This window comes from Clinocottus analis, unplaced genomic scaffold, assembly GCF_023055335.1.
Source record: "Clinocottus analis isolate CAN_PGR_092001 unplaced genomic scaffold, fCliAna1.0.p SCAF_14, whole genome shotgun sequence".
Classification (NCBI taxonomy): Eukaryota; Metazoa; Chordata; class Actinopteri; order Perciformes; family Cottidae; genus Clinocottus; species Clinocottus analis.
The window spans coordinates 8,517,675-8,530,496 of record NW_027175865.1 but is presented as its reverse complement, the minus strand read 5'-3'; the positions used below and the strand labels follow the sequence as shown (position 1 = coordinate 8,530,496).

General features: G+C 40.9%; 1 protein-coding gene across 1 annotated transcript; it reads right to left on the bottom strand.

Annotated features, from left to right (window-relative positions):
* Positions 1-3,433: 3,433 nt before the first annotated feature.
* Positions 3,434-11,849, bottom strand: rbm24a (RNA binding motif protein 24a). The gene is made up of 4 exons (XM_068575537.1): positions 11,405-11,849; positions 10,229-10,352; positions 9,844-9,898; positions 3,434-4,499 (listed from the first exon to the last, which is right to left on the bottom strand). The coding sequence occupies exons 1-4, from the start codon at positions 11,570-11,572 to the stop codon at positions 4,148-4,150; spliced, it is 699 nt and encodes a 232-aa protein (XP_068431638.1). The 5' UTR covers positions 11,573-11,849; the 3' UTR covers positions 3,434-4,147.
* Positions 11,850-12,822: the final 973 nt, after the last annotated feature.

Sequence of the window (12,822 nt, the reverse complement as noted above, 5' to 3'; positions counted from 1 at the left end):
ACAGTCCCTAGTCTGTTACACAGGTGTTCTGTTCTACATTTGTTAACAAAGCTTCTAGTTAATTATAAACCTGTTATGAATAATGCCTTCTTAGAAAGTATACTGACTTTAGAAAGAACCTCCTTATAATGCCCTGATGTTATAAACTCACAGTTTTCAAAGAGCAGTGCTCCTCATGACGAGTAAACTGATCTTGGGTGCCCTTAAGTCTCATCAGGACTTTCTTACAGCTCTGAGTAATCAGTTTAATGAAATACCAGCTTTATTTTGTTATATCATGAGGTCCGATGCTCCATGATGAGAGCTGATCTCACCGTTAAGGCCTTGCTGCATGCTGTGTCATGATGGAGAGTTTCTTGTTTCACCAAGGACCAAAATACTCCCCAGATCTGAATAAAACACTGCAAAGACAGACAGTGCAGCGCACTCTTTATAACATGACTTATTGATGAGAGAGGATGAATCATTGATATACTGAGTCCTGAAAGACATTATTATGTGTCAGATGTATCAATATAAGCTGTGGGTGTGACTGTAATGTGAGTGTTTAAATAACGTCTTCCCAAGAATATGGTTACACAATGAGGAGGAGCGGCAGCATCTGGCATGTGTGATATGTTAGTGACACACACACACACACACACACACACACACACACACACACACACACACACACACACACACACACACACACACACACACACACACACACACACACACACATACAAACTGATCCAAAGTGTCAAAAATTAAACAAATAAATAATTTCATGAATACATTATGTGAGAAAATAGATGAAAAGTAGATGAAACAATTTGTACAACAAATTAAAACTGTGTTGAAACACAACTCATCTTATGTTATTTTATGAGTTATATAACAGTTTTATAAGAGTTAATATCAATTTAATAAGAAAAACTTTTATCAAACTGGAGGTTTTGTATCAATTAAGTTTTATTTTATGTTCCTTTCTTTCATAATGTAGCTTTTCATCATATTGGTGTTTTACTTGGATGTTATGCTACCAAGCGCAACAAATACTAACTGATATAGCTAGCTAGTTAGCTTCACTTAGCTAAAGCAACAATAATGTTAAAGTTGATCTTGCAGTCAAATGTTGTAAATACATAAAGTACACTGAGACAATAACCAAACTCTACTTTTACTTTGTTCAACAAGGCTGCTCATGCAACTGGCTAACTAGCTGGGTTGTGTGGCAACAAAGTGAGAAGACATTGTTAGTGCCTCTAGCTAACGTTAGCTGGAGGAGTCATCATTCATTCGCATTGTTTGGATTTAAAACAAATGTTACCCAGAGAAAAACATACAACTCAGCACAGCAGAGCAAAAAGACAGAAAGCCTTTCTTTGGTTTCTTTACTCAACTTAGCTAGCGATGCTCACGCTCGCTCCACTTTGACGCAAAGTATTATCAAACCCACTAAATATAGAGGTAGCATGCAGCCTTTACCATAGGCTTTGATACATTAAATTAAGAGAGAGGATAGGCTGTCTCTTGGGATGGGCCTGTTTTGATTAAAAAAATATCTGTAATGAAATAGAAATGACATCCAATGAAATCTGTAATTATAAGAATAAGAAAGATAAAATAACAGTTCATATTAATGAGTTGGGATTGAATCATTTTGAATAATTTTCCTTTCCCTGGTTCAAATAGTTCATATGATTATTAATTTCACAATGTATTTTGTGTTTATTTAATATTGAACACCTACATACATAGCTGGCACAAAGGAAATATGAATCATGTTGATGAGTGTATGTGGAAAGATGAAAGGAGGAAGATCACATAAAAAATAAAAAAATAAATGTCACCAAGATTTTTAAATATAGAACATTTTATTCCAATTTAAGTAAATGGAGTTGAAATTCTGAAGTATATGTTTTAATACCAACAGGACCTTTGCATTTAAATAGAAACACTTTACATGCTTTCATCCAGTGACAATGAAAAGCTTCCTTAAAAAGTTTTTTTGTCATTTATTTTTCATATTTCCCTTGTAAGAAATAGTTCAAGTATAAAAATTCCCAACAGTGTAAAACAGCCCATCTGATGAATATTAAGCAAAAGAAGCACAGCTACTGAAACCTTGACAACAACTATACATTCTAGTGGAGAAAGCAGCATTTACGCTTGTTTTTTTGGTAAAAATAATAATTTTTTTCCTCTCATCCAAACACAGAAGAGGCAGAGTACAATCTGCACACAAATAGGCCTGCATTTAAATAAAGTTTCTTCCCAACAAAAGGCATTAGGCTAAAATTTAATGTCCTGTTCTAAAGAATCAAAAAGATAAAAATAAAAGTACAGTGCACATAACAGTATCTTAAATAACTCCTACAATGACATTTTTGGTTGAGTATGTTATTAATAATAATAATAATAATAATAATAATAATAATAATAGTAGAACTACACTAATCAATAACTTATGTATGCCTTGAGATGAGTACATAATAATATTATTTATACAGTACCGCAACTAAGTCTCTACTCTCAGAGCGTCAACATAGTCAACCCTCAAAAATAAATATCTTAAATAGTAGATTTATCTCTTTTTTCAGTTTTTTTTTTCTTCTCTTAAATAGCAGTAAAAATGTAAGGCACACAGACCAACATAACGTCAAACAGTCAAGTCCCCGGCCTCTCCACCCCTCATGGAGATCTTGACAGACACGAGGCAGACCAGTTGTTGGGGTGGCTTTCGTGATTGTGTGTGTGTGTGTTTGTGTGTGAGTGTGTACCTGACACCAGACTACAGCAGCACAGAGGTGGAAGTGCTGACAGCTGCACGGCCGCATGACTGGGGGGCTCTGCTGTGGGGCTCTGTGTCGGCTGGAGGGGTGTGAGGTTGGTTTCCCAAACGGGCCCAACCGGGGATTAAAATGTGACAACTCAACAAACGAGCACAAGTGATGCGTTCTTTCCAGAGTGATCCGTCTGTGTGGCGCTGGAGCTGTCCACCCCCACCAGCAGCTGTTCTCTCCCCCTTTCTTTCTCTTTTTCTTTCTCTCCATCCCAGAGCCAGAGAGAAACACAACTGTGCTGCCTTTGTCTTTGACTGCTATGTGTGCAACTCTGGATGCATGTGCCTGTGTATACGTGTGAGTGAAACATGTGGAAAAGCAACTGATTTAGTGTTTCTCATTGTCTGGAGCCATTTTCAACCTCTCTCCTTTTGTCAGTGCATTTGTTTTGTTTGCCAAGTCCCCTTTAGTCCAAGAATCAAGTCAGAGTTGATGACATTTTCAGTTTTTTGTTGCTTTTCTTCGGGTTTTTTTTGTCTCCTGGTGATTTGTTTGGTTTGCATAGGTCAAGAGGTCGAAACACAGAGTAAAAAAAGGGACATTCAGCATCAGGAAGATTTGAAAGGTAGTTCTTTAAATATGTGTGACACGACGAGTTACGACTTCTCGACTTCCTGACAGAGGTCACATAATAATAGCTAACACGTTGGAAACGGTTCCATTTCCCTGATTATCAGAAAAAAAATACTTGAAAAGACAAAAGAACAAGAAGAGCCCCCAATGTGTAATAATAACAATAATAAATATAAATGTTATGAGGGCATCAAATAACTGAAAACACTTGTGAAAAACCACAAGTGAAAAAAAAGAGAACAGTTTTCTAAACTAACGTTAAAGACAGCAATAGGACTTAAAGGCTTAGTTTAACACCTATACCAACCTCAGGGATTAGTTCCTGCTTTACTTTTCTAGAAATAAGTACTCTACCACAATAATAATAGTAATGATAATAATAATAATAGTTATAACAACAACAATAATACTAAATCATTTTCCATTATTTGTTCTGCGACTTTTTTTCATTTTCTTGTTTTTTGGTTGAAGCACAGCAAGTTGGAAAGTTACTGTAAAAAGTTTCCACCTCACCATCATCATCACTACCACCACCACCACCATTATCACCACCATGATCATCATCATCATCATCATCATCATCAGCACCTTTTTAAAGCTACTCTGCCTGGAAGTCGCTGACACACCCACCCTTAAGACCACTCCCTCTTCCTTTTCCGACGCTGTCGCTGCTCCTTCCCGTGACTAATCAGCTGTGGCCATAGGCGGGCCTCCTCGCTCTGCATGTCCAGTGGTTGCAGTGGCTGCTATTGCATGCGGTCGGCTTGCAGCTGCTGAGGCTGATACTGACCAAAGGCTGCGGCTGCTGCGGCAGCTGAGCCTGGGGTAGCTGCGGCTAAAGGCTGCTGGACTGCGTAGCCATACCCGGCAGTAGCCATGTAGCCTGCAGCGGCAGGAGATGCAGCGTAGGGATACTGCTCATATGCAGCGGCGGCGGCGGCGCTGGCTGCGGCAGCAGAATACTGAGCGTAGGCAGCTCCGGTGTAGTCGATGTAGGGGGAGGACGCGGTGGCAGGTGCAGCAGCTGAGGGTTGCACATGAGGGATGACCATACTAGGCTGAACGAAGGCCTGAGGGTACATATAGTGGGCCGGTATGCTGTGAAACAAACACACATACAATAGGTTAGTTTGATTCAGCCAGTCTGTGCCTAAGAGCACCCACCCTAAAACCCAAACCCAACTCCATCACACTGCGGCAAAGCGCCCGCCCGCCACCCACCACTGAGCCCCAGTCCAATCCACCAGTCAAGAACACCAAGGAAATGCCTGCTAGTAGGGATTAGAACAATATAGGGTTGCCAAAATAGAAATCTCTCTGTGAAAAAAAGAGTGGAAGGTGAGGAAAACTTTGAACACCCGGAGGTGTTTAAGTGCACTCAAATCTACTGAAAAGTCCCATAGTGTTTGGAGGTGGTGATGCTGTTATGGTCTTTATGGGATACAACATGGGAACAGGTTTCTAAATTCTCGTTTTGGTCTGTTTTGAGTTTGTGGAGGCAGAACTACAGAGAGGCAGAGAGGAAGGTGAGATGTTTAAAAAAATGTTTGGGATCTGAAACCTATAGCTGGTTTGTTTGGCTCTGGTGCCGCCTGCCCCTCCCTCCCCCCGCTTGCTGGAGGGCTAATGGGTGGGGAGGAGAGGGAGGCTTACAGTGCCAGGGGTGGGGGTGTGGACAGAGGAGATGAGCCCATGGAGGCATTGTGAAAATGTCACTGCCACTTTGACAGCTGGACAGTTTTCAAAAAGGGACGCTGCTGGCCATTTCCCCCTCTGTGTCTGGACAAAGAGCCGGGGAGGCAGCAGGGGGAGCCGGGACTAGGCTTCGCACCCTGAGGGATGTTTTGATTAAATAAACAATTATGAACAATGAGCACATTCTGCCCTTCATGACATAGCCTTAAACCCCCTCCCGTAAGGAGCCATGTGACTCTATAAGGTCTGGAAACTAAGTCGGACAGCAAGTGTGAAGGGAGCTTTGGAAATTTATACTAATGAGAAGTGAACTGTCAACTATTGACTGTAGGTGGAAGCAAGAACAAAAAAACTTTGATTCGAAATTCAGTCTTTGATGTCCTGAAAAACAGCCCTCCACCCTTCACTTTACAGATAAAAGTAGAGTTATATTCAATCTCACTTTAATTCAAATGGATAAGAGACATCAGGCTTGACAGAAACAATTTGATACAACTATGTGAGTGTAGTGGCTCAAAGATCTGTTGAGAGAAAATCAAGGATAATATAATCAGTCAAGTCTGAATTAATGAACATCAGGTGGTCACATTTTTGAGTCTGGATTGGGAAAAAAAAGAAAAGAGGTGCAGAAAATGTGAAAGGTTGAATGACGGATCTATCGTGGCAACCCTATTGTGAGCACTCCATTATCCAATCCAATCCACATCTCAACCAAAAAAAAAGTTGGCCAGGAGAAAAACAAGAAAAACAAAACAACAGCGAGGCGTCAAAGAAAAAGAGATATGTGAAAATAGTCCACCTCAACGAGACTGATTACAACACTGGCACAGCACAATCACTCAACTGAAAAGACACAAAAAAGAAAAGGGAGGGAATAAACTGAAACTAAGTGGGTATGTAGAGGTTTGGTGTAGCCGTCAGTAAAGGTCAAAGGTCAGTGCTAAGCACATACACAGGTTGGAACAATTTCTGAAGGCCAGAAACAAAATGTCAGCGTTGAAAAGATTATGTTTTTTTTCTCACTCCAAATACTCAGAAACAGCATTTTGTCATCATGTGGCACTAAATCTCACTTTTGAAACTCACAATTATGAAACTCAGCAGGGTGAGGCTGATTTTCAGGATCATTTTAGAGGATGTCATCTGTAAAACTCCCTCAGAAAACAGTTGAGACATTTCCTGTGTATTGTCTGAAGTCAAATAACTGAATGATTCACCACCAGCGGACTGGAGAAAACTCTTCATACTAGATGTGAATGACCTACGACAGGCCCATTGTCTAATATGTAATAAGACGCTAATATTAGCCTATTCGGTCAAACACCAATACACACTGCAACTCTCATGGTTACACAGACTCTGTCACATGACACTGTCTGCATACTCTCACACCATTTGTATTACAACTACCTCGAATATGAGAACATTGTACCTTAATTTATTCAAACAGTTATCTGTTATCTGTTCCTCACAAATCAAAATAAACTTTGAGGATTATTGATAAGGTTTAAAGAACTTTCCTCAAAGGTGCGTCTACTTTTTTAATATTTTGTTTAACTAACTACAACTGTAGTCCAGGAAATATATGTGAAGATGGGAGGAGTAATGTGAGGCAAGCTGAAGTTAACCATTTTGATAACACTGTCTATGAATGGTTGTCTAAGTGTTTGATAGGAAAGAATGACTTGAATAAAAAAGACGATATCTCTGCTTCTGCTGCACATTATACTTTTTGTTAAACCATCCATTGTGGCTCTGCATGGATAGCATTAAAGAAACAAGCTAACATTCCACCAAAACTTTCAGGTGCACAATTTTTAACAGCTTCAACCGTAGATGATTGACTGTAGAGGCTGCAGCTCAGACAACTCTTTTGACATTTTAAAAAAAGGACTTTGGTATGAAGCCATTTCCAGTGCTCTCTAAATCAAACTCCAAGCTCAATGCATTTTTTAGATCGTACTAGCTGTCCCAGATTCCACACTACTACTATATTTATGGGATGGTTGTGTAGACTAGCACACATATAGCATAAGCAGAGGTTTTAGCCATAGGAAGCAAAGGTCTGCTTCCAATGTGGCCCCTAATTAAAGAAATCAACCTCTTTTACCTGAAGTTACTCAAAATACATAAATACAGTGTATGGCTTTCTTGTAAAATCATGATGCTTCAGCACTGTCTGCGTGTGTGTGTGTGTGTGTGTGTGTGTGTGTGTGTGTGTGTGTGTGTGTGTGTGTGTGTGTGTGTGTGTGTGCGTGCGTGTGTGTGTGTGTGTGTGTATTTTCTGGAATGCAGATCTCTTGCATCCCAGCGGTCATTAAAGTTCAAGGCTAAATAAAGGCTCTTTGCCTCCGCGTGTATGGTCGGCTGAAGGCATCTACGGTAACGTAAGTGAGGTGTGTCTGTGCTGAATGATTGTGTGTTTGTGTCATGAAAGTGTGAGAGGTTGGCGGTATACACACCTGTCGTGCTTATTAGACTTTTGACATTATGACCGAGGAACAGACTGTCCATGTGTCGAGACTTTTGTCATAATCCCCATATAGAAACATGCCCTCCAGCTGTTTGAGTGACTGAGCAATTTGAGGATGTGAACGGGTGATTAGAAACAATGAGCGCCAATTAGCGCCATATCTTCTTACTGTTCAAATGTTTTAGACACATTATATACCTTCACATTTGCCATATTTGTATTGTGCCTGATAAGGAACATGATGTCCCAAAATTCCTTTATTTTATGAGCTGTACCTACTTAGTTTATCTCATGACATTTGTAAACGTCCTACATTAAACACAGGAGCTCTTTGGAGGCTGACAAGGGCCTGTGATTGGTGAACTTTATTGGTGATACTTTTGTCGCTCAGTTATTAACTTTGTATGCAATGGTTTCCTGACGTGTTGTAAAGACAAACTGACAGACGGTTCTGGTTCATAAGAGACGGTTAAGGATGGAAATCCTTGACATTATTATTGCCCCTAAAACCACCACTTTGGCCCTGTTCAAATGGCCCCTGCTATGCTCTTACATGACAAAGAGGAACAGTCCCCCACACACACCCCATAACCCCCAACACACACACACAACACAGAGCTTCATGCGACTGCAGCGTCAGCATTCAGGGCTTTGTGTGGCACAATGGAAGTGCTTGTTTTCCTTCACGAGAGAGAGAGAGAGAGAGAGGGAGAGAGAGAGAGAGAGAGAGAGATAGAGAGAGAGAGAGAGAGAGAGAGAGAGAGAGAGAGAGAGAGAGAGAGAGAGAGACATTTGTTTGTGTCACACTGGAAACTTTGGGATGTGAACGGACAAAGACATGCACACAAACACAATAAGAGCACATACTCACATGTACCAATGTAACCAGACATGTACACACATAATTACACACATTGGTATGACTACAGCTCACATAGTAGCTGTTGTCATTCGTTCATGATGACATCTACTTTTGCGTTTCTGATGGGAAATTGTGCTATGTGACCAAACGTTTATGTTGTGTAGAGATGAGCAAAGACAAAGATATATGGAGGAAGGAAGACGAGAGAGCAGACAGACTGGACCAGCAGTAATATGTCAAAGAGAGGCACTTTCATCGGGGATTTGTTGCTGCTACACTGTTAATGTGAGAAACTAGCACCAGGAGGATGCTATTAGCAAACACAAGCAGTAATGGGTTTTGTTATTTTGGGGAAATTGTAAGAAGATGATTCAGGGAGGGGGGGGGGGGGGGGCGATAAAAAACACACACAGAAAATCCACCACGCACTCCAACAAGACAACCAGGAAACACATGAAACAACACATCCTGTTAAACAAGACAGGCCAACCACAAGCTAAAGCAAAAAAAAATAAATAAAAACAACAAAAACTTTGCTCGTCCTTGGCAAAGTTAACACACGTCCACAAAAAAAGTCAAAAAGACACCCCAAAGATTCAATCAATCCAGCTTCTTTTTTTGGGTCATTAAAGTGAGAAAGCACACAATTTAGCTAACAACACCACTTCATAACCGCACACAAATCTCTAAGGTCTATTCAAATGAAATTCAAAAAAACAGGTCAACACCCACATACATGCAGCTATAGTCACCATTTTGAGCTTGTTTGTGTGTGTTTGAGTCTACAGGTATTTCCCTTCTCTGATCTTTGATTATGTCACAAACCAGCACACTTAGCTTAACCGAGAGCGAGCCTGTCGGACCAAAGAAAGATAGATAACATTGAGTCAGGCTGAAAGTTTCCATCATTGTCCACTCAGCACACACACGGACACACACACACACACACACACACACACACACACACACACACACACACACACACACACAGAAGTGTATGCCTGCATGTACATAGACACACACACACACACACACACACACACACACACACACACACTCACACACACGCAAATGCACGCACATGGACACGCACGCTTACACATACACACACACGCACGCACACACACACGTACACAGACACACATACACACACACACACACACACATGCACACACACACTTTTACAAACAGGCAAACCTAGAAAAGGCAGTTTGACTGGCTTGGTGTTTGGTGGACTGCGATCATTAAAAAACTACATTCAAATTATTGTCCACCTCCAATTATTGATTAGAGAAAACAAGGTAAAAAGATAAATAAATACAAATTTGACTTGTAGTATAAATGATCACTCAATAAACAATTAAATAATTCAATGCAAAAAAAATAATACGTGGAGACTTCTCAGTACTTACCCATAAGGCCTTTGGATAAACGCAGGGTGAATTTGGGGAACACCAAAGGTAAAGCCTGCAAAACAAAGGAAACAATGTAAAAAAAAAAAAGTGCAGACAATGTTTATAAAAAAAACAATAGAGTGAAATTCAAAAAGGATCGACTTGATTTTCTTGTTTGCTGCTTGGTTTGCCAATAAAAACAACTTTCTAGCAAACCCAAACAGACACTGTGGGAGTAAATACACTTGCTATGTTAATGAAACATGATTAATGAATCTTTAACATCTTTGACATCTGCACATGTCAAACTGCACATTTTGATTGTGAGCAAACACATTTCTGTGTCTTGTTGAATATATATATGACTTTTGTATTGTTTTGATTTTGATGCGACTGTCTTTACCTTGCTGCATCACCCGAGGCTTGGCCCCCAAGTAGGCCAGGTTGACGTTGGCCTTCCTACCGTCAATGATTGGGTTGGGGTCCTTACAGGCCCGGTCTGCAGCCGAGCGGTCCCCCATTGTCACCTGCCAGAGGAGGGAAAGCATGAGAAAGATGTAGATAACTGAAATAGGTGTGTGAGCTGTTTCCATCTCAGAACATAGTTACAATGAAAGACTGTGTATAAGAAAGAGAGAAGAAATACTTTAGTAGGTGTGTATGCATGTTAGTCTGAGTGTATCTCTGCACATGAGGCCAACATTAACAGCAACACGTATTTGGCATCACACACACATATGCATCACTCTCATTTTGATGGATGTGTTAAAAGTATATAGGAGCTAGGCTGAGATGTCTGACTGACTATGGCTCCCTCATCACTCCCGTTACTGACTTTATTTCTCCTCTCAGTGCGGAGCTGACATCTGAGAGGTACGTGTAACACTGACCCGGACGAAAAGTATTTTCCAGAAAATACAGAAAAAGAGGATGAATAATGCATAGATATGGTGATGCTACAACGATAAAGAGAGGATTGAAGTAAAAACATATTATATTTACAAAGAGTTTTTACATACATACAAACATAGTTTAGATGTTTCTGCATATCAAGGGCTACTGGGAAACGTTATACCTCTACATGGTAATATGTGCCAAAGCAACTTCAAACATATATGAAATGGTCTCCAAATAAAGTTTGGAGTTTCTTTCAGCAGCCTTGTATGTATTATGCAGTTTTTATACATGAATTCACTGTCTTTGTAAACAGATTTTAGATGATGAAACCAGTGTAACAGTATCAGAAGCCCACAGACATCACCATGAGGTTTTTCTCAGCCAGAGCTGTCAGCTCACTTTCAGACGTGTCAGAGAAGCCGCATACCGATGCGCAACTAGTCGGTGGGTGCAAGATTGCAACAGAAGCCAGTGACGAATTTAAGCAGGGTCTTTTTTTTAATCAAAACATAAACACCGCATGACTGCAGTGAAGTTTGTATTAATCATGTTGTTGTGACAGACAGCAGCAGCCGCGCACTTTACAGAGACGCGTCATAGCAGGATTGTCCTCGCATGTGTAAAAGTTAGTTTTCAATTCTGTGTCAAACTGAAAGCAATGTTGTGGTTGAGCAATACTTACGAATCCATATCCCCTCGACTTGCCGGTCTGTCTGTCGGTAATGACCACCGCTTCTTCAATCTCACCAAACACCTCAAAATATTTCCTGAGACTTGAATCCGTAGTGTGGTAGGGAAGACCCCCGACAAAAATCTTCGTATAGGTCGTGTCCTTTTGCGTGGTGTGCATCGTTAGTGCAAAATACAATAAATAGGAACAATTAAAAAAAGAATAGTGCAATGTCTCCTTATCGGTGATTTTTTTTTTTTGGATGAAGAGAGAGAACGAGAGATCAGCCGGCTCTGTCCGTTTTTCAGAAGAGAAAACACAACAAAACGTAGACAAAATTGAAGCCTGGAGGTAGATTTATCTTCCGACTGTTAAGAGGAGAGTTATATGGAGCGGATTGTCCCACAGAGACCATCAGGTGTTTCCAGCTCTTCTTGGTAACTCTGCTGTCTAACTAAATAGGATTGGGACCCATTCCTAAAAGCGCTGCTCCAAACTCCACCCAACTTCCAGTCTGTGTCTGCGCCGCCCACCAGAGCGCAAACAGCTGGCTGCGGAACCTGCAGCTGAAACACTGGAGCTCCCTCACAAAACAGATCCTCCTCTGACACGTTTAATTAACCATCAGGGGCCAAAGTAAACCTGATTACACTGCGGCTATGTTTAAGGACATAAAGAGGAGAAGGGTGCATTTGGCTAAATTCAAGTTAAAAAAAGTGGATATTTAATGTGTGTGTGTGTGTGTGTGTGTGTGTGTGTGTGTGTGTGTGTGTGTGTGTGTGTGTGTGTGTGTGTGTGTGTGTGTGTGTGTGTGTCTGTGTGTTTGTGTGTGTGTGTGTGCGTGTGTGTGTGTGTGTGTGTGTGTGTGTGTGTGTGTGTGTGTGGAGGGGGTCCAAGTCCTTCCTCTCGCTCCTTTGGCTTGCATGGATGACGTCTCGCTGCTGGACACAGCTCGGGGACAGACACATCACAGCAGCAGTGCAGCAGACAGACAGGTGCAGCTATGAGGCTCAGTTGGAAGGATCATTCTTCAAGATAGACAGTCCACTTGTTGGGTGTTGACAGAGTTTTGGCACGTTTCTGAGTCCACACAGACAGCCGTAAGGCCTCGAGCCGACTGTGAAACTTGTGGGTTTTTAATGACTTCACTATGAGGTCATAATGAAATCGGCCCAATGAACCTACAACCAGTTTGAATCATCCTATCTGACATATTCCAATTAAAAGTGTCTCCAGATAACTTCTATTATGATTTGACGCTATAAACCAATTTTACAACGTGACTTCTCTTTTTGGGGTCCTTAAGAAAATCTGATGAATCGACCCTTTGTACCTTTGAAGGATGGGTATCACGTTTTAATAACTGAAGCAGGCCTGGCTGGAAGAGAATCAAGACAGAGATCAATTCAATCAAGAGTCTCTAAACATCA